The sequence below is a fragment of the Gadus morhua genome, chromosome 20 (genome assembly GCF_902167405.1).
Source record: "Gadus morhua chromosome 20, gadMor3.0, whole genome shotgun sequence".
In the NCBI taxonomy this organism is placed as follows: Eukaryota; Metazoa; Chordata; class Actinopteri; order Gadiformes; family Gadidae; genus Gadus; species Gadus morhua.
This window is the reverse complement of record NC_044067.1, coordinates 902,474-929,968: the sequence shown is the minus strand read 5'-3', so window position 1 is coordinate 929,968 and position 27,495 is coordinate 902,474. Positions and strand designations below refer to the sequence as shown.

The 27,495-nt window shown below is 54.9% G+C and overlaps 3 protein-coding genes across 7 annotated transcripts in view; 2 read left to right on the top strand and 1 right to left on the bottom strand.

Moving 5' to 3' along the window:
* col4a2 (collagen, type IV, alpha 2) overlaps nucleotides 1–11,788 on the top strand; it is a 29,155-nt gene extending 17,367 nt beyond the window's left edge. Inside the window, exons 22-44 of one of the 2 annotated variants that reach the window (XM_030342834.1) lie at nucleotides 959–1,003; nucleotides 1,143–1,217; nucleotides 1,415–1,513; nucleotides 2,713–2,934; nucleotides 3,762–3,923; nucleotides 4,245–4,415; nucleotides 4,532–4,675; nucleotides 4,761–4,886; nucleotides 5,046–5,227; nucleotides 5,639–5,702; nucleotides 5,867–5,941; nucleotides 6,104–6,211; nucleotides 6,472–6,579; nucleotides 6,693–6,764; nucleotides 7,518–7,643; nucleotides 7,788–7,904; nucleotides 8,136–8,297; nucleotides 8,545–8,643; nucleotides 8,781–8,927; nucleotides 9,035–9,151; nucleotides 9,396–9,587; nucleotides 9,861–10,147; nucleotides 10,545–11,788. In XM_030342834.1, coding sequence (XP_030198694.1) covers nucleotides 959–1,003; nucleotides 1,143–1,217; nucleotides 1,415–1,513; nucleotides 2,713–2,934; nucleotides 3,762–3,923; nucleotides 4,245–4,415; nucleotides 4,532–4,675; nucleotides 4,761–4,886; nucleotides 5,046–5,227; nucleotides 5,639–5,702; nucleotides 5,867–5,941; nucleotides 6,104–6,211; nucleotides 6,472–6,579; nucleotides 6,693–6,764; nucleotides 7,518–7,643; nucleotides 7,788–7,904; nucleotides 8,136–8,297; nucleotides 8,545–8,643; nucleotides 8,781–8,927; nucleotides 9,035–9,151; nucleotides 9,396–9,587; nucleotides 9,861–10,147; nucleotides 10,545–10,799 — 3,155 coding nt within the window. In that variant the 3' untranslated portion in view covers nucleotides 10,800–11,788. The remainder of the gene's footprint in view (nucleotides 1–958; nucleotides 1,004–1,142; nucleotides 1,218–1,414; nucleotides 1,514–2,712; nucleotides 2,935–3,761; nucleotides 3,924–4,244; nucleotides 4,416–4,531; nucleotides 4,676–4,760; nucleotides 4,887–5,045; nucleotides 5,228–5,638; nucleotides 5,703–5,866; nucleotides 5,942–6,103; nucleotides 6,212–6,471; nucleotides 6,580–6,692; nucleotides 6,765–7,517; nucleotides 7,644–7,787; nucleotides 7,905–8,135; nucleotides 8,298–8,544; nucleotides 8,644–8,780; nucleotides 8,928–9,034; nucleotides 9,152–9,395; nucleotides 9,588–9,860; nucleotides 10,148–10,544) is intronic. The other variant, XM_030342835.1, reaches the window with a different exon arrangement.
* Nucleotides 11,789–11,853: 65 nt separating this feature from the next.
* On the bottom strand, nucleotides 11,854–17,624 carry rab20 (RAB20, member RAS oncogene family). Its single transcript, XM_030342853.1, has 2 exons — nucleotides 16,956–17,624; nucleotides 11,854–13,265 (listed from the first exon to the last, which is right to left on the bottom strand). Exons 1-2 carry the CDS (start codon nucleotides 17,143–17,145, stop codon nucleotides 12,688–12,690), a joined length of 768 nt encoding a protein of 255 aa, XP_030198713.1. The 5' UTR covers nucleotides 17,146–17,624; the 3' UTR covers nucleotides 11,854–12,687.
* Nucleotides 17,625–18,304: 680 nt separating this feature from the next.
* Nucleotides 18,305–27,351, top strand: naxd (NAD(P)HX dehydratase). 4 transcript variants are annotated; one of them, XM_030342838.1, is made up of 12 exons: nucleotides 18,311–18,633; nucleotides 19,940–20,523; nucleotides 20,617–21,105; nucleotides 22,130–22,238; nucleotides 22,359–22,404; nucleotides 22,490–22,578; nucleotides 23,879–23,987; nucleotides 25,292–25,342; nucleotides 25,454–25,558; nucleotides 25,975–26,095; nucleotides 26,194–26,311; nucleotides 26,891–27,351. In XM_030342838.1, the coding sequence occupies exons 1-12, from the start codon at nucleotides 18,617–18,619 to the stop codon at nucleotides 27,039–27,041; spliced, it is 1,989 nt and encodes a 662-aa protein (XP_030198698.1). In that variant the 5' UTR covers nucleotides 18,311–18,616; the 3' UTR covers nucleotides 27,042–27,351. The 4 variants fall into 4 exon arrangements, with proteins under 4 accessions (XP_030198702.1, XP_030198701.1, XP_030198698.1 ...); XM_030342839.1 differs by having other exon boundaries at nucleotides 18,327–18,451; XM_030342842.1 differs by lacking the exons at nucleotides 19,940–20,523; nucleotides 20,617–21,105 and having other exon boundaries at nucleotides 18,305–18,451.
* The last annotated feature ends 144 nt before the right edge of the window (nucleotides 27,352–27,495 follow it).

The window sequence follows — 27,495 nt, the reverse complement described above, 5'->3', positions numbered from 1 at the left end:
CCTCAGTACTACCTCAGTACTCTGACCTCAGTACTACCTCAGTACTCTGTACCTCAGTACTAAGACCTCAGTACTACCTCAGTACTCTGACCTCAGTACTTCCTCAGTACTCTGTACCTCAGTACTAAGACCTCAGTACTACCTCAGTACTCTGACCTCAGTACTACCTCAGTACTCAGACCTCAGTACTACCTCAGTACTCTGACCTCAGTACTACCTCAGTACTCAGACCTCAGTACTACCTCAGTACTCAGTACCTCAGTACTCTGTATCTCAGTACTAAGACCGCAGTACTGAGTACCTCAGTACTACCTCAGTACTCTGACCTCAGTACTCTGACCTCAGTACTCTGACCTCAGTACTACCTCAGTACTCTGACCTCAGTACTCTGACCTCAGTACTCTGACCTCAGTACTCCGACCTCAGTACTACCTCAATACTCAGACCTCAGTACTCTGACCTCAGTACTCTGACCTCAGTACTCTGACCTCAGTACTCCGACCTCAGTACTACCTCAGTACTCTGACCTCAGTACTCTGACCTCAGTACTCCGACCTCAGTACTCAGACCTCAGTACTACCTCAGTACTCAGACCTCAGTACTACCTCAGTACTCAGACCTCAGTACTACCTCAGTACTCAGTACCTCAGTACTGTGAACCTCGGTACTCCGCCCTCAGTATGGAGAGCATCGTGGAGTTTCACGGAGTTAGCGTAAGTTACAATGCTTTTCCTGGTGGTGTATGTGTCCTCATTGGCTCCCTCATCCATTCCCATCATGCACCTCTCTCTTCATGAGCAGCCTGGTTCAGTGGCTGCGGACTCAAACCAGCCTGACACAGTGTTTGAGAGCATCCTTCTACTTTTCAATAATCATGAACCCACTGCCTCGTCCATCTCTGTGTCCACCTCCCTCCTCCTCCATCTCTCCTTCACTCCCTCTCTCTCTGCACTGAAAGGCGGCTGTACTCCCAGGGAGGACGGAGGGCAGTATGACGTCACAGGTAGCTGGTAGAACCTCTTCCTGATTATAAGCTGCATGACATTACATTGGAGGGTCCTCAGTGGTGTTGTAAGATGTGTTTCCCAGCAGCTCCTCCCTGTGAGCTGACGCGGTGCTGAAAGGTGTTTTCATGTCCTCAGGAGACTGCGACGTTACCCCAGGACCCCCAGGCTTGCCGGGGTTCCCGGGACCCACCGGGCTGGAGGGCATGCCAGGTAACGGGGCGATGGGTTCTGGCTTCAGCCTCTATGGAGGGCATGTGGCTCAATGGGAGCATGTTAAGGATGTTAACGCGGCTCCACGCCACAGGCCTGATAAGAAGCAGGTTGACGATGTTAATGCTGTTCCATGTGAAGCATGTTAATGTTGATGTTAACGTTGTGTTAATGTTATTCTGTCCCCCCCCCCTCAGGCCCGCCGGGGCACCATGGAGCCGAAGGCCTCAAAGGAGGCAGGGGAGACAAAGGAGAACGGGGAGAACAAGGCAGAGGCGGCCTCCCAGGAAACAAGGGTAAGGACCGGGACCGGACACTACCTGAGGGAGACGGTGTGGGATGGGGGGGTCCACTGTGTGACGGGGGGTCCACTGTGTGATGGGGGGGTCCACTGTGTGATGGGGGGTCTCTCTGTGTGATGGGGGGGGTCTCTCTGTGTGATGGGGGGTCCACTGTGTGATGGGGGGGTCCACTGTGTGACGGGGGGTCCACTGTGTGACGGGGGGTCTCACTGTGTGACGGGCGGTCCACTGTGTGATGGGGGGTCTCACTGTGTGATGGGGGGTCCACTGTGTGATGGGGGGTCTCTCTGTGTGATGGGGGGTCCACTGTGTGATGGGGGGGTCCACTGTGTGACGGGGGGTCCACTGTTTGATGGGGGGTCCACTGTGTGATGGTGGGGTCCACTGTGTGATGGGGGGGTTTCTCTGTGTGATGGGGGGGTCCACTGTGTGATGGGGGGTCTCTCTGTGTGATGGGGGGGTCCACTGTGTGATGGGGGGTCTCTCTGTGTGATGGGGGGTCTCTCTGTGTGATGGGGGGGTCCACTGTGTGATGGTGGGGTCCACTGTGTGATGGGGGGGTTTCTCTGTGTGATGGGGGGGTCCACTGTGTGATGGGGGGTCTCTCTGTGTGATGGGGGGGTTTCTCTGGGTGATGGGGGGGTCCACTGTGTGATGGGGGGTCTCTCTGTGTGATGGAGGGTCTCTCTTTGTGTTGGGGGGTCTGGCTGTGTGATGGGGGGTCTCTCTGTGTGATGAGGGGTCTCTCTGTGTGATGGAGGGTCTCTCTTTGTGTTGGGGGGTCTGGCTGTGTGATGGGGGTCTCTCTGTGTGATGGGGGGTCTCTCTGTGTGATGGGGGGGGGGGTCTCACTGTGTGATGGGGGGTCTCTCTGTGTGATGGGGGGTCTCTCTGTGTGATGGGGGGTCCACTGTGTGATGGGGGGTCTCTCTGTGTGATGGGGGGTCCACTGTGTGATGGGGGGTCTCTCTGTGTGATGGGGGGTCTCTCTGTGTGATGGGGGGTCCCTCTGTGTGATGGGGGGTCTCTCTGTGTGATGGGGGGTCCACTGTGTGATGGGGGGTCTCTCTGTGTGATGGGGGGTCCACTGTGTGATGGGGGGTCTCTCTGTGTGATGGGGGGTCTCTCTGTGTGATGGGGGTTCTGGCTGTGTGATGCTCCTGAGCAGAACAGAATTCTGTCTTGTCCCCCAGGTTTCGTTGGCCCTCGTGGAGACCTGGGCCAGCTGGGGGCGCCAGGGGTGAAGGGGTACCCCGGGGTCAACGGCATCCCGGGCCGGGACGGGGGGCCGGGCGCGAAGGGGAAGCACGGGGAGATCTTTGGGGCCTCCACGGGGGGCCCCGGGGAACCAGGACTCCCGGGCCTGCAGGGGGACCAGGGCCCGGCCGGAGAACAGGGCGGGTCGGGTCACCAAGGTGAGCCTCTCCTCCACCTCTTCCACCTCCTCCTCCTCCTCCTCCTCCTCCTCCTCCTCCTCCTTCTCCTCCTCCTCCACCTACTCCACCTCTTACTCCACCTCCTCCTCCTCCTCCTCCCCCTCCACCTCCGAATCAATCCAACCTTTGGAGCTTCTCTCTATGAATGGGTTCATCCTGGCCTCCACTAGGGTTTTTCTCACACTGTAATTAACAAGAAGACAAAAAATAATAATAATAATGACGCAGCTATAACTGTTTACACCTCGAGACACTAGAGGTTCCCCCTGGGAAAGTACATGTGGGTTTAAAGATGAAGTAACACAGTTAAACCCTTTGGATCCGGTGGAGATATGAACTGTGAAACGGCTTCATTCCACTTAATAACGCCTCCTTCCCCCAACAGAGAGGAACTGAGCACTCACCACTCTCACAGCACGCTAGAGAAGGGAAACTGGACAGTCTGGACTAATTGTTTTCACACAGTCAATACGGTTCCAGGGCAGCAGATATTTAAAAAGGCAAAACACAGTGTAGCAACACTGTGTAAGACACAGATAGGCCACATATACCACAGAAAAACATGTAAAAACATATAGACAGCAGCAATCATGACATCCATCCTTCACCCCCCACATGACGGATAAAAAAACCTCTCACCACAGAAAAACATGTAAACAGGAATAAACATGACGTGGACCATCTACAGCGACGAAGAACGGACATCCTTGTGTTCAGTGCAGTGAGGGCTGAGGGGACAGAGCCTCTATTAAAGGGCTTCAGTCCCCACTCCCTCTCTGAGCTCTCCGGGGTCCCTGTGGGGGTAGGGATGGGGGGCATGCCAGGGATCATCGGGCTGAAGGGTGCAGGCGGACCTCCAGGCCTGCAGGGGGAGGAGGGGAGGCCCGGACCCCCAGGGCGCTACGACTTCCCCGGGCCGCCCGGCCGGACGGGACCACCGGGGCCCCACGGAGTAGAGGGAGAGCCAGGTAGGACACACACACACACACACACACACACACACAGACACACACACACACACACACACACACACACACACACACACACACACACACACAGACACACACACACACACAGACACAGACACAGACACACACACACACACACACACACGCACACGCACACACACAGACACACACACACACACACACACACAGACACACAGACACACAGACACACACACACACACACACACACACACACACACACACACACAGACACACACAGACACACACACACACACACACACCCACACACACACACTCTGACCGTGTGTCTTCCCCCTCCAGGCCTCAGCGGGGAGCGGGGGGCCGAGGGGGACGCGGGGGCCCCGGGGCCCGCCGGGCTGAAGGGCACCCCAGGGGGCTTCGGGGAGGAAGGCCCCAACGGAGACCAGGGGGCCACGGGGGGCCAGGGGGTCCCCGGGCCGGACGGACGCCCCGGGATCTCCGGGGTCAAAGGTGGGTTCCCGCTGCCAGCTCCCCGTCGGCGTGGCTGAACCCCACAGAGCGCATCGACCCCCGCGCTAGAGAGGCGCTGCTGCTGGACGCTTCTAACGCTCCCCGTTCCTCCCCAGGGAGCAAAGGGTCTCACGGCATGGAGGGCTTCAAGGGCCGCCCCGGCGCGCAGGGGGCCCCCGGCTTCAGCGGGGTGAAGGGGGAGACCGGCCTGCCCGGCCAGGGAGGCCTCAAGGGCGGGATGGGGCGCGGCGGAGAGAAGGGTGAGGCCGCAGCGAGAGCGCCGGACCGACCAGAGCGTCCAGGCGACCATGTGCTTCTCAGCTGACCCCCCGCCGTGTCTCCTAGGTGACCGGGGCCTGATGGGTCCTCCGGGAGACAAGCCCCACATCCCGCGGCAGATCATCGCCGACATGAAGGGGACCAAGGGAGAGGACGGCCACCTCGGGGACCCGGGCTTCACCGGGGCCAGAGGTAGGTCCCTCTGGATCAGACCCCCTACCTTTGACCCCTGACCCCTGGTCGACCCCTGGTGTGTGTGGCCCTGGCCCCTGACCTCTGGTCCAGGCAGCAGCGGGACCCCCCCCCCCCTGTCTTTGTGTTCCTCTCACGGTGTCCCGGGCTCTCCCACAGGTCCAAAGGGCTACCCCGGTCTTCCAGGGTATGAAGGACTTCACGGACATCCTGGAGACCCCAGCCATGAGAAAGGTCTCCATGGGAACCGGGGAGCAGAGGGTCTACTGGGCCCCAAAGGAACCCCGGGGCTCACAGGAACCCGCGGGATCGGAGGCTTTGACGGGATGAACGGAAACCAGGTAAACTGGTTCAGTGGATCCTTTGATTCATTAAACCAGTTTACCAGTTTGAGTGGATCAGTTTGATCCACTCAAACTGGTGAACTGGTTCAGTCATCAGTTTGATCCACTCAAACTGGTGAACTGGTTCAGTGATCGGTTTGATCCACTCAAACTGGTAAACTGGTTTAGTGGATCAATTTGATCCATTAAACTGGGAAACTGGTTCAGTGATTGGTTTGCTCCACTAAAACGCTGCGCTACAGCGTAAACTGGTTTGGTGGATCGACTTCTCCCTGGGATGACCTTGTCCTGGACCGTTGGATGTCCTCATTTGACCACCTAGTCTGCGATTCAACGATCTTAAGGATTACTACTTCACTGTCGTCCTTCAGTTCTACTTGTAAGCTGCGATGTTGTTGACCTTTCCAGGGGCAGAAGGGCAGTCCTGGGGCCTACGGTGCCTCAGGGGACTACGGCAAGAGTGGCTTCAAAGGTACGCCCTCCCCCCTCAGACCTCCCCCCTCAGCCATCACCCCTCCCCCTCAGCCCTCCCCCTCCCCCCTCCCCCCTCAGCCCTCTTCACCCTCCACACAGACTGATCAACCAGAACTGGTGTGTTACCAACAGCTATCCCTAACTCTTACCATTCTTACTCAGGGGATAAAGGCCAGCGTGTCGACCTTCCAGGCTCCACGGGGCTGAGGGGAGAGCTGGGCTTCGCTGGCCCGCTGGGTGAGTCCAGGCTGAGTGAGCCCCTCTCCCTCTGAAGGGACGCAGACACACAGTCGGCCCTGTGGGAGGAGTCACGTCATCGTCACCGTTAATGGATCTGGATGTCGACAGGAGCATTGTCGATTGTGAAACTGAAACCCTAATGACTCTCCCTCCTGACAGGCGAGAAAGGACTCTCTGGCCGTCCCGGAGACAGCGGCAGCCCGGGTTTCAACGGCATCGAGGGGAGGACCGGGGAGCTGGGAGATCCGGGAATAGGGGGAGCCCCAGGTAAGGATGGATCCGCCTCTGCTGCATCATCCCGGGAACGCTTGCACCTTCCCCGTGGTCACTGGGATGGTTCTCGAAAACACAGAAGATTTCAGGGAATAACTGAGATCCGCCTTAAACTGGTCTACGTACTTCATGCTTCACATTTGTTGGGAAGACACAGTGTGTCAGTATACTGATACAGTATACAGTATACTGTTAACCCTAACCCTAACCCTAACCCTAACCCTCAACCCTGGTTCACCCCCTGCTGTCCCCAGGCTCCGACGGCCAGGCGGGCTCCCCTGGGACCCAGGGTCAGCGGGGCTGGCCCGGGACCCCCGGGGAGGGCGGGACGCCCGGTGTGTACGGCCTCCCGGGAGAGAAAGGTAGCCAGGATGATCTAAAGACATAGGCCTTTATTAATGCGCCGGCCGCCGGTATCTGTCTCACCGAGCTGCCGTTCTCTGAGGCATAACGCCGCTCTGGTCCTGTGCCGCAGGGTTCCCCGGTCTGAAGGGTCTCTACGGACTCCACGGGCTGACGGGGCAGAAGGGTCTCACCGGGCTCCAAGGTACTCCTCACAAGGTCTTCTGTCTATGATCAGGAGCTATGTGTGTACTGATGAGCCTTTACTGCCAACCTGCAAAGCCCAAGAGAAGTTATTGAACCGATCAGATGAATGGATGCCGGCAACAAGTAACATTCTCTAGTGAGGGATAGGCAACTTTAATGATAAAAAAGGCCACAAATGTATTAATTAATTAATTAATGCACAACATGCATTCATTTAATATTTTCCATGCTTAAATGCATTTTTTACATGTCTATACTCTTGTTAAACGACAAAAACAACACGTTTTTTTTAAAAGAAACAACAGCCACCTGCGTGAATATTATTTTTTTCAGTGCAAAAGGCATACATGCATCATCATTCAATGATGGCACAAAAGTCAAAAACAGTGGCCCAACATTAAGCGCAACAACTAGCATTATATTCAGTGCAGTTGTAGTAGTTGTGTCGGAATTCTATGAACAGATACTCTGCTTCTCATCTAGACTGAGAGGTACGGTTTTCTTGGATTGAGTTTTCTGCAAAAATAAAAATAAATTTACATATGTAGGCTATTATTGTTTTTTTATTACATTTTAAATCATCAGCGGGCCTCACTGAGCGAGGACGGCCCGCGGGACGCCAGCTTCCCATCCCTATATAAAGCAGGATCAGCGTTGCTCCTGCACGTCCCTGTGCAGCGCAGCGTTTGGGAGAACTGCCGTAATGAACAGACTGATCCCTGTATGTGTTCCTCTCCCACTCGACCATCAGGGCCGGATGGATCTGGAACCCCCGGCAACCCTGGAGCCAAAGGGCAGAAGGGAGAGACGGGCGTGCCCAACAGCCAGCCCGGGGTCCCTGGTGTGGTCGGGGAGACGGGCCTCCAAGGACCTCCAGGTAGGGCCCCGCCCTGCGTCGGCTGAACTGTACACATGAGAGTAACATGGAGGCCGTTACGGACTGCTGACGGTGATCGGGGACTTTAGTATTTGAGTATAGGCAACCACATATCCCATCATGCCTTCTGTTTAATGTGTCCAGGGGATCAAGGCCAACCAGGACCCCCAGGGTTCCAAGGTCCACAGGGCCAGGACGGGGTCCCAGACGGACCGGGACCCCCTGGGAGCCCGGGCTACCCAGGACCTAAAGGACTGCTGGGTAAACACACGTCAGCCTTGACCCTGACCGGGAGTCTCTGACGGCCCCTCGGTCGCCTATAACAGAGAGGTGTAACCAGGGTAACTGGTGATGGGATGGAGCCCAGAGGTCCGGTGACCGACGGGTACCGTGTCGACGGGCACCGTGGCAGACGGGTACCGCAGCCGACGGGTACCGTGTCCGGGGGTGGTGGTTGCCCCTGGCTTCTGACGTTGTTTTCCCGTCCCTCAGGATTCCCCGGGCAGAGGGGAGTTCCCGGCCTGGAGGCTCCTCCCGGGGAGAAGGGGGTCGTGGGGGGGTTCGGAGCGCCGGGACTTCCCGGTGCCAAAGGACTGAGAGGAGACCCGGGGCCGGCGGGGTACAGGGGGTACAACGGGGAGTCCGGGAGGAAAGGTAGATATACAACCACTAGAACTCACTCAGAACACCATAAAGAACTAGATATACAACCGCTAGAGCTCATACAGACCACCATAAAGAACTAGATATACAACCGCTAGACCTCACACTGACCACCATAAAGAAGAACTAAGGTTCCTACTGCTATTGAACTCAAGATCTGAGACGGAATCTCAGCACACGCACAACGGTATGGTTTGCATCAACACACTCCTCAGATGTATCTGCTGTTGTCTGTCAGGGGTCAAAGGTGAACAGGGGCTGATGGGGATACCTGGCCGGGGTGGTAACCAAGGAGGCCGAGGACCAACCGGGCCCAAAGGATCCTCTGGACCCACGGGTACGTTCTGTCACTGCGTGTCATGTGACACACACTGTATGTCATGTGACAGAACCGCGGCGCAGTGAGGTTGCACTTCCTGTTACCGTAGCACACGTGTCCCTCCTTGACCCCTGTCCTGTGGTGATTCCCTGCAGGGGTTCCCGGTCTCCCGGGCAGCCCGGGCCCCCTGCCGCTCCCCCTCACCATCCCGGCAGAGAGGGGCGCTCCGGGCCCCAAGGGGATCCGCGGGCCGGGCGGGAACACCGGGGAGCTGGGAGCACGAGGTCCCCCTGGGGATACAGGTCAGCCGTTCTTACTCTTACTGTTCAGAACGTTGAGGCACCGCATCGCAGCACCGACCCTGACCCTTGACCCCATGTGACCCCTCGCTGAACCTCTTCCCCGACAGGGTTCTACGGCCCAAAGGGACAGAAGGGAATGCCCGGGATCGGGGGAACGCCGGGAACGCCTGGGTACCGCGGGGAGGCGGGAAGGCACGGCAACCACGGTCTGCAAGGCATGGAAGGTGAGTCTGGGGTCCTGAGGTCAGCGGTCACGCCTCCATCAGAACCCTGATATACAGTAGGTCTAGGGGTCCTGAGGTCAGGGGTCAAGCCTCCATCAGAACCCCGATATACATATACATACAGTCTGTCCGGTCTGTCTGATATACAGTAGGTCTCACTGTCCGGTCTGTCTGATATACAGTAGGTCTCACTGTCCGGTCTGTCTGATATACAGTAGGTCTCACCTCCCGGTCTGTCTCCCAGGTCATCGGGGGACCCCCGGTATCCAGGGGCTGCCGGGGATGCCGGGCCGTAGCGTCAGCGTGGGGTACCTCCTGGTGAAGCACAGCCAGACGGAGCAGAAGCCCATGTGCCCGGTGGGCATGTCCAAGCTGTGGGACGGGTACAGCCTGCTGTACTTCGAGGGCCAGGAGAAGGCCCACAACCAGGACCTGGGTGAGTCCCGGCCCCCCCTGCAGAGCGACCCGCTCAGAGAGAAGGACTGAAGGGATGATGTGCTTCTGGAAAGCAGTTATCCGCATGTTTAGAAAGTCAACTAAATCTATTAGCATTGTCAAGTGAAGAAATACTGGAGGGTGAGGATACCTTTAAACACGCCCAGAAACACTTGATACATCAGGGCTCCGATACACACCTAACACACTGTCATCCACACTGTTAGCTCCTATCAGCTGCCACCTTGCTGAATCCTCTGATTGGTCGTTCCAGGGCTGGCGGGTTCCTGTCTGCCGCGCTTCAGCACCATGCCCTTCCTGTACTGCAACCCCGGAGACGTGTGCTACTACGCCAGCCGAAACGACAAGTCCTATTGGCTCTCGTCCACCGCACCCCTTCCCATGATGCCCGTGGAGGACGGCGAGATCCGGCAGTACATCAGCCGCTGCTCGGTGTGCGAGGCCCCCTCCGTGGCCATCGCCGTCCACAGCCAGGACGTCAGCATCCCGCAGTGCCCCGCCGGCTGGAGGAGCCTCTGGATCGGCTACTCCTTCCTCATGGTGAGCCCCCCCCCCCCGCTCAGAGGGTCCTGGGGGGGTATCTGAGCCCCCCCCACTGGGAGGGTCCCTTTGGGTTATCTGAACCCCCCTCCCTCTGTGAGGTGGTTAGTCCCTGGGGGGTTATCAGAGAACAGGCGGAGTCAGAGTTCTGGTTCAGACCAATCCTCCAAAGGGTTTGGACAGGTTTCCCATTTGTTAATAAATAATAAGAATAGTTTTTTTATAAAGCGTTCATTAGTTAATGTAGTGGTACCGGATTTAAACCACATCACACACGTAGAGCTCCTCTGTAAAACCCTCACTAGCAGCAGGCTGAAGGCCTTTCTCTGACCACGCTTTGTCTCACTAGCAGCAGGCTGAAGGCCTTTCTCTGACCACGCTTTGTCCCGTCTCCCAGCACACGGCGGCTGGCGATGAAGGCGGCGGCCAGTCCCTCTCCTCGCCCGGGTCCTGTCTGGAGGACTTCCGCACCACGCCGTTCATCGAGTGCAACGGGGCCAAGGGCACCTGCCATTACTTTGCAACCAAGCACAGCTTCTGGCTGACCTCGGTGGACCAGTCCTTCCAGACGGAGCCCGACTCGGAGACGCTGAAGGCCGGCCAGCAGCTCAGCCGCATCAGCCGCTGCCAGGTGTGCATGAAGAACCTGTGAGCTCCACCACTCTGGAGCAGCACTCCGCCGGATAGATGGTGGGAAGACAGTTCCTCTCTCCTTCTCCGTATCCATCCTCTGTGGAGCCAGGGGGAGCCTGAAACATTGACCACAGATCAGTGTGAACGAGACCCCTTCAGCAGCACGTCTGTGGCTTACAAACACAGGACTGAGAGTCTATGAGAGGATAGACCGGTAGAACGGATCAGGGGGCGAATCATGATTTTTAATGTTCATAAGTGTAATGTTCATAATGGTGCTTTCTTAATTTAATACCTTGACCACCCTGTAACGTTTAACCAGTCAGCCTTCACCAGCTGAACCCAGGATGTGTGGCCATCCCTTTAGCTTTTCCTCCTAACACACTCAGCCTCCGGGACGTCCTAGCAGAACCACTAACCCTCTTTCAAGTGCTTCTCCTTTCCTCCACACTGTTTGACACTTTTCATGTTTCCTCCATTTTCTCCAAGTTGTTTTATAAATAAACACAAATCAAGTTTATTCCATTATGTTACAGATTTATCCACGGTCTCTGAAATGTGTTTATCATAGGTTTAAGTTCATATACACATATATATATATATATATATATATATATATATATATACACACAACTATTTTTTGACACAATGCACTGATTCTATGTCCTATATTTATATCGACTGATCAAGCTTGATTCTCTTTGTTTTGTTTCTTTGGTGCCTTCATTGTGATTGTCACGTTACATTTTACCGGTCCAAATTCCAAGAGGTGGCTTAATAGATGAAGGCCGCAAAGTATCCTAAAGCAAACAGACTAAAGTTCAAATTCACCCCTAATCAGAGGATCAGCCGTCCTGACTGAACTCTTTCCTAAACCATTTCAATCTTTTCACTACTTTGAGTAGGAACAGGTTTGCATTCATATGTTTGGGTCTCATGTGTCAATCATGTTCTGTGACAAATGCATTGCATTGTAATAGAGACTGATTAAACAATTTTTTTCTAATACTTTGTTTCCTGAATTGAATCCACAAACCTTGAGTCTTGTTCTTCCACATTTTAGACAATAATTCTCAATTATTTTAAAATAGAAATCTTTATTATCATAGCATCTTACAAAACAGGGATATGCATAATTATCAAGTAGTGCAGATTGTGAGTCTCAACTCCTAAGTTAATAATGACGTCAGCCTGTGTCCATCCAAAGCAACAGGACTTCAGACGACACCCACCCAAGAAACTACAGAACAATTAGTGCACTCATTCATGCATTGTAGGAACAAATATACTTTAGAATAAACTCCCCCCTCCCTCCCCCCACTAACCCTCCTTTGGTCCCCAGGGGGGGTTCAGAAGCCAGAGAGACCCCCCACGACGTGGACTGGTCCTTCACACCCTTCAACAGTTGATAGACATCTAAATATCGATTTTTTTTAAATAACTCTGCACTGTGTGTGCGTGTGTGTGTGCGTGCACGTGTAAGTGTATGTGTGTGGATTGGCTAGAAAAAAATTAAAGGACCACGTCCCAGCAGGCGGTCTTGGGGGTCAATGTCCACCGGGGGTCCAGGTCCGCCGGGGGTCCAGGTCCGCCGGGGGTCCAGGTCCGCCGGGGGTCCAGCTCCGCCGGGGGTCCAGGTCCGCCGGGGGTCCAGCTCCGCCCGGGGTCCAGGTCCCCCGGGGTCCAGGTCCGCCGGGGGTCCAGGTCCGCCGGGGGTCCAGGTCCGCCGGGGGTCCAGGTCCGCCCGGGGTCCAGGTCCCCCGGGGGTCCAGGTCCGCCCGGGGTCCAGGTCCGCCCGGGGTCCAGGTCCGCCGGGGGTCCAGGTCCGCCCGGGGTCCAGGTCCCCCGGGGGTCCAGGTCCCCCGGGGGTCCAGGTCCGCCCGGGGTCCAGTGTCAGTAGGGCTGCCCTAGCAGCAGCCCCTCCTCCTGCCGGGGGGCTCGCAGTAGTCCTCCAGGTCAACGGTGGGCGAGCGCTGGTTCTCCGTCCTCTTCCTCAGGATGGAGGGCAGAACCAGGTCGAAGAGCGTCTCGAACAGCAGGTCCACGTTGTAGCCCGTCCGGGCGCTGGTCTCGAAGCACATCCTGTCGGCCGGCAGGCTGCTGCCCTCGTCCAGCCCCTTGTAGCGCAGCACGCGGCCGTACAGCGCCGCCGCCTCCTCGCGGCCCACCTGCTGGGGCGGGGAGCCGGGGGAGAGGGGGGAGGCTGGGGGGGTGGGGCAGGCCGAGGGGACCCGGGGCCCTGTCCCGGGCTCGCCGCCCTCGGCGGGGCTCTGGGGGTCTGCGGGCAGCTGGGCGCGGGGGTCCGTGAGGTCGGCCTTGTTGCCCACGATGGCGTAGATGCAGTCGTGGTTGGCGGTGTCGGTCAGCGACAGGAAGCGTTCCTCCAGCTCCGCCAGACTCTGCCAGCTGGTCACGTCGTAGGTCAGGATGACGGCGGCCGCGCCCCGGCAGTACATGGAGCCCAGGCCGTGGAACTGCTCCCGGCCTGGGGACAGAGGGGGGGACAGTCAGGTCTATAGCATGCAGCGCCACTAGGGGGCGCCTCCCTTTATTTGTCGTTAAGGTTGAACCAGAAGAAGGGCGCGTGCTCCTCTGCTCTGCTACGAGTAACTTTGCAGTCTACGAGTGAAGTCTCCCTTTTTATACGTTTTATTTTTTGTAATGAGTTGGTGTAGGCAGGAATCTCGGACTATGTTCTAGAACGCATGTATGCTTAATAGATATAGTGCCGTCGAGACCTGGCTTGATATGGTCATTGTGTCTGATAAAAGTACCGTGAGGAGAATCCCAAATGGTGCCTACCGTGACTTCATGCTAACCTAACTTCATTCATGCTAATCAGACCCTACACTTAACCTGCACCGTCCCACGTTACCACGGGGACCCTCGGGGGGACACGGGGACATAAGGGGCCTATGAGATCAACGCGTCCAAACCCCAAGCAGCACAGAGTAGGTACGTCCCCTCCCCTCACCGACCCTAAAGGTCAGCGGTCCCTCAGAGGGGGCCCACCGTCCCACTACAGATCTGGGATCCGATCAGAAACAATCCCTGGGTGGAGATGACAGTAGTTTTGCAAAGGGACTCAACTCTGACCTCCAAAAGCCTGGGGAGCACTGAACACATCGCCCTGTGGACGTCATGTGACTCCAGCGTGGCCGGCTGTGACGCAACACAGCGCTCTGGGGCCACGCCATCAGAACAGGAAGGAAGGCTCCATTTTAAGATCTAGGCTATCTGCCACTACCACCGGTGGAGGTGCTGGTGGTGGTGCTGCTGGTGGTGCTGGTGGGTGTGGTGGTGCTGGTGGAGGTGCTGGTGGTGGTGCTGGTGGAGGTGCTGATGGGTGTGGTGGTGCTGGTGGAGGTGCTGGTGGTGGTGCTGGTGGAGGTGCTGGTGGTGGGGCTGGTGGAGGTGCTGGTGGAGGTGCTGATGGGTGTGGTGTATGTGGTAACCATAATGATGTCAGTGGTTAGCTGTATTAAGGGTTAGGGTGAACCAAACATTAAACAAGATAGATGCTATCTTACTGTTTTAAAGAAGGGGTTTTTAAAGGTCGAGGGTTAGGAGTTTTGCGTCAGGCTTTTCAAGCGGCCGTTGGAAACAAAGAAGCTTTGTTGCTGAGATATGAAAGCTTGTAATGGATGCACAACGCCAGGGAAACGTCTGCCTCCTCTCTGACATAAGAGCAGTTCTGTGTTCCCATTGTTTATTCAAACAAGATACAATGATTCAGAGCCAGGTCTAGAGACGCCGTGGTGGTCTAGAGAGAGACACCGTGGTGGTCTAGAGAGGCCGTGGTGGTCTAGAGAGAGACACCGTGGTGGTCTAGAGAGGCCGTGGTGGTCTAGAGACACTGTAGTGGTCTAGACGAGGCACCGTGGTGGTCTAGAGAGAGACACCGTGGTGGTCTAGAGACACTGTAGTGGTCTAGAGATACCGTGGTGGTCTAGAGAGGCCGTGGTGGTCTAGAGAGAGACACCATGGTGGTCTAGAGACGCCGTGGTGGTCTAGAGACACCGTGGTGGTCTAGAGACACCGTGGTGGTCTAGAAAGAGACACCGTGGTGGTCTAGAGACACTGTAGTGGTCTAGAGACACCGTGGTGGTCTAGAGAGAGACACCGTGGTGGTCTAGAGAGAGACACCGTGGTGGTCTAGAGACGCCGTGGTGGTCTAGAGGCACCGTGGTGGTCTAGAGAGAGACACCGTGGTGGTCTAGAGAGAGACACCGTGGTGGTCTAGAGACATCGTGGTGGTCTAGAGACACCGTGGTGGTCTAGAGAGAGACACTGTGGTGGTCTAGAGGCGCCGTGGTGGTCTAGAGAGAGACACCGTGGTGGTCTAGAGACACTGTGGAGGTCTAGAGAGAGACACCGTGGTGGTCTAGAGAGAGACACTGTGGTGGTCTAAAGACACCGTGGTGGTCTAGAGAGAGACACTGTGGTGGTCTAGAGACACTGTAGTGGTCTAGAGACACTGTGGTGGTCTAGAGACACTGCGGTGGTCTAGAGAGAGACACTGTGGTGGTCTAGAGACACCGTGGTGGTCTAGAGACGCCGTGGTGGTCTAGAGGCGCCGTGGTGGTCTAGAGAGAGACACCGTGGTGGTCTAGAGACACCGTGGTGGTCTAGAGACACTGTGGTGGTCTAGAGAGAGACACTGTGGTGGTCTAGAGACACTGTGGAGGTCTAGAGACACTGTGGTGGTCTAGTGACATGGCTCTTTGGGGGTCTAGAGACATGGGCCTGTGGGGGTCTAACGGAGTCCAGGAGGCTGTGTGGGGTTCTACAGAGTCCCACATTGGACAAAAGAGGAAACTCTATTTGGAGATCTGAGAAAGTGCTGACATGGGAGTTATGTTGGTTGAGGAACGGGGGATGGAATGAGGAAACCAATAGAGGGCTGTGGAATTACTAATGAGCCTTAATGTGCAGCATTAAGATAAGAACCCAGTGGCTGAAACCCAGCGGCAGACCTCCCACCAGAGGAGTCACCCTCTCTGGGCGCCGAGGACATGTGAGTGTGGGAAAGGTTACGGCTGTGGAGTCATGGATCTGCCTGCCTGGAGTCATGTGGCTGTTAAGAGGAACAGGCAGCCAGCTGCACCCAGCCAGCGTAGTCCAGCCAGCCAGCTGAACCCAGCCAGCGTAGTCCAGCCTGGCCATCAGAACAAACAAAAACATGTTTGAAGTAAGAACCGAATCCAGGTTCTAACCGTCCGACCTGGTGGAACCAAAACCTAAAGCCGTGAAGAGGTCTGAGACATGCTTCTGTTACTCTTAGGGGGGACTTAATGCAAGTGCCATTTCATCAGAGGTCACGGGGCCAAGGGACGTTCAGTGATGACAAACCGTGACATTGAGCCAATGATTACAAAATCGAGGAGTTCCCATCGTTGGTCATGAACACACATCATGTAGAACCTTTAGCTGTAAACCCTGAGACTGACCTTAGGAGGGAACACAACCCCGTGCTTTAATGTCACTAGAACCTTCCACCCTGGATAATAAATTATAAATTCTGTGCGCGTCGTTATTTACACATTTCATATTCAACTAACACCTTTAGTAAGGTCCTTAAAGTACGCAAGATTCACACATAAAACCCGTAAACGATGTGTATTTCTTTTCAGAAGGTACAGTTTGTGTAAGCTGCTTAGTTATAGAAAAGCACAGTTTAAAACTTGGTGGAGTTGTGACGTTGTCCTGTGAGGACCTGTTGCTAGGCTACATGCTACCGATGGACAGGACCAGACCCACCGATATTACCGAGCTCGGCGTTCCACAGGGAGACGCGACGGGGGGGGCAGGTGATCGGGTCACGAGACGCACGGTAAAAACAAGTTGATGCAAAAGGATCAAAGGCCATGTAACGTTCAGATCAGAGCTCATGTTAAGATTGGAGCCCATGTTGAGATCAGACCCCATGAAACGTTCAGATCAGATGTTCAGAACCCATTGAACGTTCAGATCAGAGCCCATGTTCAGATCAGAGCCCATGTAACGTTCAGATTAGAGCCCATGAAACGTTCAGATCAGAGCCCATGAAACGTTCAGATCATAGCCCATGAAACGTTCAGATCAGAGCCCATGAAACGTTCAGATCAGAGCCCATGAAACGTACAGATCAGAGCCCTGGTTCAAATCAGAGCCCATGTTGAGATCCGAGCCTTACCTGCCGTGTCCCAGATGGAGATGTTGTAGGGCCCCCACTGCTTGAGGTAGAACGCCCCTCCGACGGTGCTGATGGTGTCTCTGAACTTCCGCTCCGTGTACCGGTGGAGCAGCGAGGTCTTCCCCACGTTCATGTCCCCCAGGATCACCACCTTCACGTCCGGCTTCTTCATCTTGGAGATCTCAGGCATCGTGAAGAAATAACGACCGCTTCAGGTCACTTCAGATCACTTCAGATCGCTTCAGATCACTTCAGAGTTCAGATCCCCTCACTCCGTCTAACTGGCGTGAGTAGCGGGGCTGGATCCAAAGTCCTCCCAACCGGGCATGGTGAGAAGCTCAGGAGACGAGCTGCTGATCGCTCCTCACAGAGCGGAGTTAAGAAACGGGAAGCGACGCGACCAGCAGACTGCTGCCGCACGGAGGGCTGGAGAAGAGTGGGAGTTCCGTACGTTGGTTTAGTTTCCTGGGTTAAGTGCCGTGGGGTTTAGTTCCCTGGGTTTAGTGCCCTTGGTTTAGTGCCGTGGGTTTAGTTCCCTGCATGGCTTTAGTGCCGTGGCCGTGGGGTTTAGTCCCGTGGCGGGGTTTATTTCCTTAGATTAGTTCCCAGGGGTTAGTTCCTTGGGGTTTAGTTCCCCAAGTTTAGTTCGGGTTTTTTTAAGCACGTTGGTCAACTGTTGTTGTTTTTTTAAATGTGCTTTACAAATAAATTTTCATTTAAATTTTCCCTGTGGGGCGGGGGGGGCGTGGGGGTGGGGGGACCCGGGGGCGGCTGGTCCTGTGACGAGCTGTTATCGGACAAGTGACTGATGATAAGGTCCGTATCAGAGAAAACAAGCTCAGCAAACGAGTCTCATGATCCTGAACACACGGGCTTCCGGTACCGTTGGCCTGCTGGGAACAAGATACGGGAAACCTTCGGGACTTTTTTATTGAACAAAGCTGATTTGAATACGGAATAAATCAAGCTTACAAACTGACACTGCTCTCGCTTTGACAGCAGCAGCCAATAGCATAACAGCATTACAAAAACACCAAAGCGTCCTGACTAGAAGGAGAGAGGGTCTTGAAATGTACTGTTCCCCCGGTCTACAGCAACACAACTTCCGGTCACTTATTTCCTCTGAGCTGTTATCAGTCTCCGGGAAGTGAATAATAGGATCCTGACCAGGAGGATTATGTGGAGCTTTATAGGGGGGGTAATAAAAAAAAAACTTAAAAGAAAACGTAATAACACAATATCCGAATTACCGAACAGAAAAGTATATCCCTCCACCGAAAGTCCCTCCATCTCTCGTCTCTAAACCCATGTAACTGAAAGTCCCGCCCTCTCTCTTTCGCCCCAAAAAAACCTTGTAACATCCGGTTCCGGGGGATCCGCGGTGGGATGAACGCTCAGTAACCGGTTAGCCTGCAGAGCCTGAGCCGTACTTAAAGTCCTCATGATCAGGAATATTATCGCTCTCTTTCCAGCGTTTATACGCAGTACGAGTTTAGGTAAGAAGAACCACAAAGAGTGCCTGTCGGATGTAGCGCGTTTGTCGTTGTTGTTTTGATCTCAAGTTAGTTCAGGTGGAGTATCTACAGCAACATGCCGCCGGAGACTCGGATGGTGGTAGTTTGCGTTCTCACAGGGGCGCTTTCGATCCTTATTACGTTAGGATGTCTGAAGGAACCAGGTAAAGTCCACATAGGAACCAGTCATTCAACAGACCATTACAAACCACTGCCACCGTTATAAACCACTGCCAACATTATGAGAACATTGCCAATTGCCAAGTCGCACTCACTTGAACACGTCACACACAGCATACACATACAACACAAACAAGATTATAAAGATAAAATGAAATATCCACATGGTCCATACGGACGATAAAAGATAGGCGACGGTGCTCTTGGAGAATATGTGACACGATGGTGGTGCAAATAAGTACATACCGGCATTAAATATGGGCAATAGAAAGGACTAGTGCAAGAATATTAATAATTTAGAAACTATAAACGTGCAAGGATAAAGTTTAAAGCAAACTGGTAATAAATATGTAAACAGTAATAATGCTAAGAGTAGGATGGGGGTCTGTCTGGGCTTAGGGGGTCCGTGCCGGGGGGACCAGGCCGGAGGAGGGAGGGGTCGTGGGCTAATATAGCCAGTAAACAGTGGACAGTAGTACACTGTTTAAGGGAGGTACTGGAAGCGATGGGAAGGGAGACAGACTACGCAGAGATGTCTAGTATCTCCCCCCCTTTTCCTCACTTCAGTGTCACGTTGTACCGATGTATGGCCCTAGGGACAAATGCTTTCGTCTGTCAGTTGGCGTTGTGTGTGTAATCTCGAGCTGATCATGTTCTTCTGCTTTGTGCAGTGGAGTGGATGACAGTCATTGTGCAAGATGGAGAGCAGTTTGTTCAGGTTCCTTTCGTCAGATGTTAGTGTGATGCACTCCAGTTCAGTGCCTACAACAGAGCCAGTTTTCCTTACAAGCCTTTCCACTGCCACCCTTATAAACCACTGCCACCAGTATAAACCAGTGCCCCCCTTCAGGGCCGACACCCCACGGGCTCTAGGACCTGGCGGTCTCCTTGGTGTTAACGGGCTCTAGGACCCCGCGGTCTCCTCGGTGTTAACGGGCTCTAGGACCCCGCGGTCTCCTCGGTATTAACGGGCTCTAGGACCCCGCGTTCTCCTCGGTATTAACGGGCTCTAGGACCCCGCAGTCTCCTCGTCGCTGCATGGCGGCCTCTGGTTCTGACTGACAACTGATCTCAGGTCAGTTTTCCCATGACTGATAGACCGGGAGGTCGGCGGGCTGGCAGGTCCAGAGCCGGCGTCATTACGGATGTATTAAGCAGGCATTTTGCTAATGACGTCGACTACATTCGGGTTAGCGTTTGAAGAGTTGGGACGAGATCCGCTCATTATCCTGAAGTTGAACGATAAACACACAATCATAACAATAACTCCGGTGTCCACGGAACGAGCAGATGGCGCCGCTCCGCAGCTCGTAGTGAACGGAATCAAAGAGCCGCTGGGACTCCGGACCCGATCCTTGGGATGCAGAACAACACGACGCGGGGGTTCCTGTGGTCGGACGTGGAGACCCGGACCCTGCTCACCATCTGGGGCGAGCAGGACATCCAGGTGGCGCTGGACGGACACTTCCGGAACAGCTTCGTGTACCGGGACGTGGCCCGCCGGCTGGCCGCCACGGGGTTCGAACGCACCCCCGAACAGTGCAGGGTCCGGATCAAAAGTCTGAAGAGGCAGTTCCTGTTGGCCAAGGAGGGCAACATCCGGAACAACGGCCAGTACCACAAGATATGCAAGTTCTATGACGCCATGGAGAACATCCTCAGCAACCGACCGGTCCTGGACCCCCAGGAGTTCATGGACAGCGGGACGGGTGGGGACGACACCGCCGACTGCCTGGAGGAGGAGGGAGAAGACCCCCACGACCCCTACTCAGAGAACATGGGCGACTTCCACAGGCCGGCTGAGACGGAAGTGAAGTTGGAGTACCCGACGGTTCCCATCCCGATCCCCATCAAAGTGACCGTCGGGAATAACGGTAAGCACACCACGACCATCGGACAGACACGCTGTGTAACCTTCCTCGACCATAGATGGTTGTCTAACGGAGGCCACCTGTCCCTCTGTCCAGGCAGCTCTGTGCGTCCTCACCCCAGCAGCCAGCCCACCAGCACCCTGACCTCCAGCCCCCTGGCCCCCGGCCCCCTGACCTCCGGCCGGGCCAAACGGCCCAAGAAGCGCCGCGCCAACTTCCCCCTGGAGAAGCTGATGGAGCAGTTCCTGGAGCAGAGCGCCCAGGCGGAGGAGGGCTTCTACCGCGTGGAGGAGCAGCGGCTGCAGGCGGAGGACCGCCGCAGGGAGGCGGAGCACGCCCGCGAGCTCCAGACCCTCCAGATGCTGGGCCAGATGTTTTCCAGCATCTCCTCAGCCCAGCCCCCCTCCGCAGCCTCCTCCCATCGGAACGAGCCTCCCGCCCCCCCCCGGGCGTTCCCCAGAGGCTCTGCCTCCCCCTCCGGCCCCCGCGGCCCGCCCACCCACCTCAGACGGACCCCCCCACACCCGACGGCCGACTGGCCCCAGCAGCAGAGCCAGCAGCTCCCGTCAGACCCGCAGGCGCTAGGTACAGGCGCTAGGTACAGGGGCTAGGTACAGGCGCTAGGTACAGGGGCTAGGTACAGGCGCTAGGTACAGGCGCTAGGTACAGGGGCTAGGTACAGGCGCTAGGTACAGGCGCTAGGTACAGGCGCTAGGTACAGGGGCTAGGTACAGGCGCTAGGTACAGGCGCTAGGTACAGGCGCTAGGTACAGGCGCTAGGTACAGGCGCTAGGTACAGGGGCTAGGTACAGGCGCTAGCTATAGGGGCTAGGTACAGGCGCTAGCTATAGGCGCTAGGTGCTAGCCTCCGTCTGGAGTTTGGAGAGGATGTGAGGAGAAGAAGGACCCGTCACCCCGCGGACCGGCTGAGTGTAGCGCCACCGTCTGGCCGGACCAGGTGTTGGTGTCGGGGTGTACCTCCGTGTTTAGGACCAGAGGCCGTCAGGCTGGGGTGGGGGTCTGCAGTCTCACGCCCCGCCCTACAGCGCCAGGCCATCCATCCGTGGCCTACTGGTGAAGGAGTTGGACCGGTGACCGGAGGGGGGCCGGTTCGAATTCCCACCGGTTGGCAAAGATATGGACGGTGGGAGTAGTAGAGCAGCACTCTGCTACGACCTCATCCACAGATGAGGTGTCCTTGAGCAAGGCACCTGAGACCCCCACCTGCTCCCCGGGCGCTGCACTGCAGCAGCCCACTGCTCCCGAGGGGCCGGTGGACCCCCATGTGTGTGGACCTCTGACCGGTCACTCCTGTGTGTGTGTGTGTGTGTGTGTGTGTGTGTGTGTGTGTGTGTGTGTGTGTGTGTGTGTGTGTGTGTGTGTGTGTGTGTGTGTGTGTGTGTGTGTGTGTGTGTGTGTGTGTGTGTGTGTGTGTGTGTGTACCAGCTCCCGACGGGTGAAAAGCAGATAAAGAATCCCAAAAAAAGGGACAATAAAGGACAACCTAACCTAACCTAACTTATCCTAAGGCCCGGTAGAGAGGACACATGATCCACGCTGTCCATCCTGCCGAACGCCTGAGCCTCCCTAACCCCCCTGTCCCCCCCAGGCATGGATGAGGAGACCCTCTCCCTGGTGAGGACCATCGTGCCCGCGCTGACCTCCAAGAAGCACAAGGGCCAAGATGGACGCATCGGCATCATTGGAGGCTGCCAGGAGTAGGTGGCTGTCTGGGGGGGGCAGGACTGGTGGGGGGGGGGGGACCAGGGGGGCTCCATCTGGGTTAAGGGTCATGAGGAGGCAGCGTCAGCCTGAGCCTAACTCTGCCTCCTGTTCAGGTACACCGGAGCTCCGTACTTCGCTGCCATCTCTGCGCTGAAAGTGGTAAATAATACATGAAGGAGCAGCGAGCACACTGTACTGCCTCTGGTGTGTGGGTCACATACTGACGTTCCTCTGGCTCCTCCAGGGTGCTGACCTGTCTCACGTCTTCTGCACCCGGGAGGCTGCGATCGTCATCAAGTCCTACAGCCCTGAGCTCATCGTCCACCCAGTCCTGTAAGTGTCAGCCTCTCCCGGTGGGGGTGGGGGTGGTGGTGAGGGTGGTAGTGGGGGTGGGGGTGGGGGTGGTGGTGAGGGTGGTGGTGGGAGTGGGGGTGGGGGTGGTGGTGGTGGTGGGGGAGGTTATGGGGGGGGGAATGGTTGAAGCAAAGAGTTTGACATCTGAACCAGCAGACCCATGGATGGTGTCAGGCCTGTGGGCCCTGAGGGACCAATAGGAGGACATCGATGGGTCCCCAAAAGGGCTCAGGCTGTTAGTGGGGGATCTCTTGGCCGCTCTCTGGGCCCCAGTGGCCAGCCTATCATGCCGCTGAGGCTAACTAGATATTATAATGAAGGAAACAGCAGCCACCATCAATCAAAACAAATAAGACAAGTACAAATAAGAGTTGGCCCATGCCGAAGGCGGAAAGTGAGGGTACGACATCACACCTGCATTAGGCCCTCCATATGGTGACTGGGATGAGAACCAGAGCTGTAGTGTCTACCAGAGGGCTCTCCCTGAAGCAGAGTGCTCCGGGGCTGCAGCTGGATGCTATTGGATGATTCAGAATCAACACACGCCAAAACACGCTAGCAGGCAGCAGGCTGAGACAAGAGTCCTCATAGCCTGAACTAGAAACACGCTCAGCTGCACAACGGATCTGCATTCCATCGCCATGAACCATAACTAGAGGCTCAGCCCGCTGCAGGGAGAGCCCTGTGGTAGACACTACGGCACTGGTTCACACTGGTTCAGTCCCCGTATGGTGGTCCTCCTAATGCAGGTGTGATGTCGTACCCTCACCTTCCGCCTTCGGCATGGGCCAACGATGCACTCTTATTTGTACTATTGTTCCTGTTTTGATCGATGGTTGTTGCTGTTTCCTCGGTCTGAACGGAAAGGAGAGACGTAGAAAGTGTTGTCAGGACCCAGTCCGGAGGGGGTGTACGCTCTAGATCTACCAATACATCTAGATCTACATCTAGATCTACATCTAGATCTGTAACCTGTAACCGGTTTGTTGCCCACATAAAGTTAGGAGCTCTCTTCCTCCACATCTAAACAGGCTGAGACCAGTCTGAACACATGCCTTTCTATTGAGGGTTGTAGGAGGCTCACATGCTATGCTATGAAGGCTTACCTGCTATGTTATGAGGCTCACATGCTATGTTATGATGGCTAACCTGCTATGTTATGAGGCTCGCATGCTATGTTATGAAGGCTAACATGCTATGTTATGAGGCTCACATGCTATGTTATGAAGGCTAACATGTTATGTTGTGAAGGCTCACGTGCTATGATGTGTGAATGCAGAGACAGCCCCAACGCCCTGGAGGAGATCGACAAGTGGCTGCCCCGACTGCACAGCCTGGTGGTCGGCCCGGGGCTGGGGAGGGACGAGGGTCTGCTGAGAACAGCCAAGGCACGACCAGTACACACACACTGACACACACACTGACACACACACACTGAGAGACACACTGACGCACACACTGAGACCCACACTGACATACACACTGACACACACACTGATACACACACTGATACACACACTGACACACACACTGACACACACACTGACACACACACTGAGAGACACACTGACCCACACACTGAGACCCACACTGACACACACACTGACACACTGATACACACACTGACACACTGATACACACACTGATAAACACACTGATACAGTGATACACACACTGACACACACACACACTGACACACAATGACACACTGACACACACTAGGGATGTTAGCCGATGACCGTTTGACCAATGGTTGACCGTATCAACGTTAATCTTGTCGCTTGTCGGTTAAAAAAAAATTGGGATAAGTGTGGCCGTTGAGTGTGTGTGGTCACACACCTCAAGATGAGCAGATGAGGTGATTGATTGGAAGTTGGACGGACACCGCGTCTCTAGCCCACAAGTCTTAATTATTCCCGCATGCGAGCGGTGGAGAATATGATCTCTAAATGAATATGGACAGTGGACTAAACGCTGTAAGACTACAGTTAGCCATCTCATTCAAAGATCTTTTTGTGTGAGGTGAGAAAATTAGCCCTCTTCCTCAATTTTTCCGTCTCCTCCGTCCTAAACAAGCGGCGTCTCTTCAGAGCTGTCATTTTCTTAAATGAGCCGCGGCAATGTTTCAAATGAGCTCCTTACGCTGCCCTCTTCCGATTGGCCCGGCTCTCTACACACGGTCCACTTGCAGTAACGCCTCTTGGTTCAATTCAAACAGGTGGTGGCGCGGTGAGAGCCGCTGCCTCCCACGCAGAGAGAGTGTTTGTGTGTGTGTGTGTGTGTGTGTGTGTGTGTGTGTGTGTGTGTGTGTGTGTGTGTGTGTGTGTGTGTGTGTGTGTGTGTGTGTGTGTGTGTGTGTGTGTGTGTGTGTGTGTGTGTGTGTGTGTGTGTGTGTGTGTGTGTGTGTGAGTCGGAGGCAGAGCGGGAGAGAGATGAGCAGAGTTACCAATTAGCAGGCGGCTGGCCTGGCTCGAAATGGCTGTTATTTCCAATAGCACATTTTAATCTGATCGGTTAACCGGTTAATGAGGCTCGGTGGCCGGCCAAGAATATTTTACATTTTCGCCATCCCAAATACACACACACTGATAAACACACACTGATACAACACTGACACAACACTGATACACAAAAGCTTCTGCTAAACTCGTATAATGTTATCGGTTATGAACTCTGTCATTTCTCCCCCCAGGAGGTCATTGAGAAATGCAAAGCAAGAGATATTCCAATAATCATCGATGCAGTGAGTACTGATTTAAAGATCAGGTGTCTGATCCGTTTAATCTTCAGACTAAATATAGCTGCCGGTGTCTGTTTGTCCATCTGTGTTCATTTGTTTGTTTGTTTACAACAGGATGGGCTATGGCTTGTTGCCCAGCAACCATCTGTCATCCAAGGATACCAGAAGGCCATCCTCACCCCCAACTTCATGGAGTTCACGCGGCTCTACGAGGCGCTGGTGGGTACCCGAGCCGCCGCTGACGCTCTGATGATGTCACGCTGCGTTACCGTCCCTCTCTGATGACTGACCATCTCTGATGATGTCGTGCTGCGTTTACGTCTCTCTGATGATGTCATGCTGCGTTTACGACTCTCTGATTATGTCGTGCTGCGTTTACGTCTCTGATTATGTCATGTGACCCTTTGATGATGCATGTGACCCTCTCTGATGATGTCATGCTGTCCCTCTGTGATGATGTCATATGACCCTGTGATGTCATGTGACCCTGTGATGACGTCATGTGACCCTGTGATGATGTCATGCTGACCCTGTGATGACGTCATGTGACCCTGTGATGATGTCTTGTGACCCTGTGATGACGTCATGTGACCCTGTGATGACGTCATGTGACCCTGTGTCATGCCGTGTCTCAGCACCAGGAGCCTCTGGACGGCAGCGACCGGCGCCGCAGCGTGCTGCAGCTGAGCGGCGCCCTGGGGAACGTCACGGTGCTGCTGAAGGGGGAGCAGGACCTGATCTCCGACGGCCGGAGAGGTGAGCGCCACGCAGACGGGGGCCAGCGGGGGGCGCTGCTGCCGGTCAGCGGCGGTCTGTACGGAGGGGTCATGTGACCGGTGCGTGTTGTGTTGCAGTGCTCACCTGCGGCCTGCGGGGCAGCGGACGGCGCTGCGGGGGGCAGGGCGACCTCCTCTCGGGGTCCCTGGGGGCGCTGGCCCACTGGGCCTTCAGCGCCACGCCACCGTCCAGAAGGTACCTCCACTACCGCGCTGTTAGTACAGAGGCTCCCCGACAGCGAGTACATACCCACACAGCGTCTAGCGTCGTAACCACTAACGGCTACTAACTACTAACTAACTAACCACTAGCAGCACCTGTTCTCCTTGAACGGTTCTCCCACCATGACAGCGATGTAAAGTCGGTTCACTTACTGTCGACAACTAAATCTATTTTCAGAACTAGATCATTCATATTTATAACCTATAATTAGAATCATACTCAGAATCATAATCATTGCTCTTCTAGTTAAGTCTGAGCATCCATGTTTTCCCGACTTGGTGGCTCTAACGCAGGTAAGTCGGAGATGACGCGTCTCCCATTCCGACTTCCCACCTCCGGCCGTTAACGAACGCAGCGTTACACAGCAGTGTTTGTGAGGTTCTCTGTGTAGTATATTAGCTAGTATTGTATCTGATCTGCGCAGAGTCTCCCGATCCTGCATTTTTGGCTGTGTCGTAGGAACTTTCGATCCTCGATCGGTATGGGAACAACTGTAGTTCTGATTGTGATACAGCATGAAGCTGTGTGTCAGTAACGGTGTGCTGTCCCCAGCGTGAGCCCCGCCCTGCTGGCTGCCTTCGGCGCCTGCGCCCTGACCAAGCAGTGCAACAGCCAGGCCTTCCAGACCCACGGCCGCGCCACCACCACCTCAGACATGATCCAGGAGATCGGCCCGGCCTTCAGGAAGCTCTTTGAGAGCTGAACACTGCTGTGTTCCTCAACCGATGCTTTAAGAGACTTTTTCAGTTAAGCTGTCGCTCAAACACTGTCTAAATATGAAAACACAGATTCTTCTCATGGATAAATTGTATGTGCCTATAGCTAGATGAGTAAAGGTGTCCAAAGACCTCTTAAATCTTTTCAGATTGGCTTATACTGTATAAGGACGGAGTGAGCAGTGTGATACTATATTATATACTATATTCTGTGTGTAAAACATGAAAGAAAATGTAAAAAGAAATGATTAGTAAGTTACTCATATAAAGATTTCCAATAAATGATTACAATTTTTCGATGAAGTTATTGTTTTTCAGGCTCCCCTACACAACATCCTCATGCAGTAATATTATATTATTATATTATATTAATGTAACGCGCCTATTCCGCCACAGGGGGTCCTTCGAGCTGTATTAAAATCTTTCATCTTGATTGAGGAG

Excerpts from the sequence above, each read along its gene's own strand:
- rab20 (XM_030342853.1), bottom strand. The coding sequence starts at position 17,145 with ATGCCTGAGATCTCCAAGATGAAGAAGCCGGACGTGAAGGTGGTGATC. Across the intron at positions 13,266-16,955 it reads CTCCATCTGGGACACGGCAG|GCCGGGAGCAGTTCCACGGC; the intron begins GTAAGGCTCGGA and ends CTCTGTCCCCAG.
- naxd (XM_030342838.1), top strand. Across the intron at positions 20,524-20,616 it reads AGTGACCGTCGGGAATAACG|GCAGCTCTGTGCGTCCTCAC; the intron begins GTAAGCACACCA and ends CCCTCTGTCCAG. Across the intron at positions 25,343-25,453 it reads TTCCAATAATCATCGATGCA|GATGGGCTATGGCTTGTTGC; the intron begins GTGAGTACTGAT and ends TGTTTACAACAG.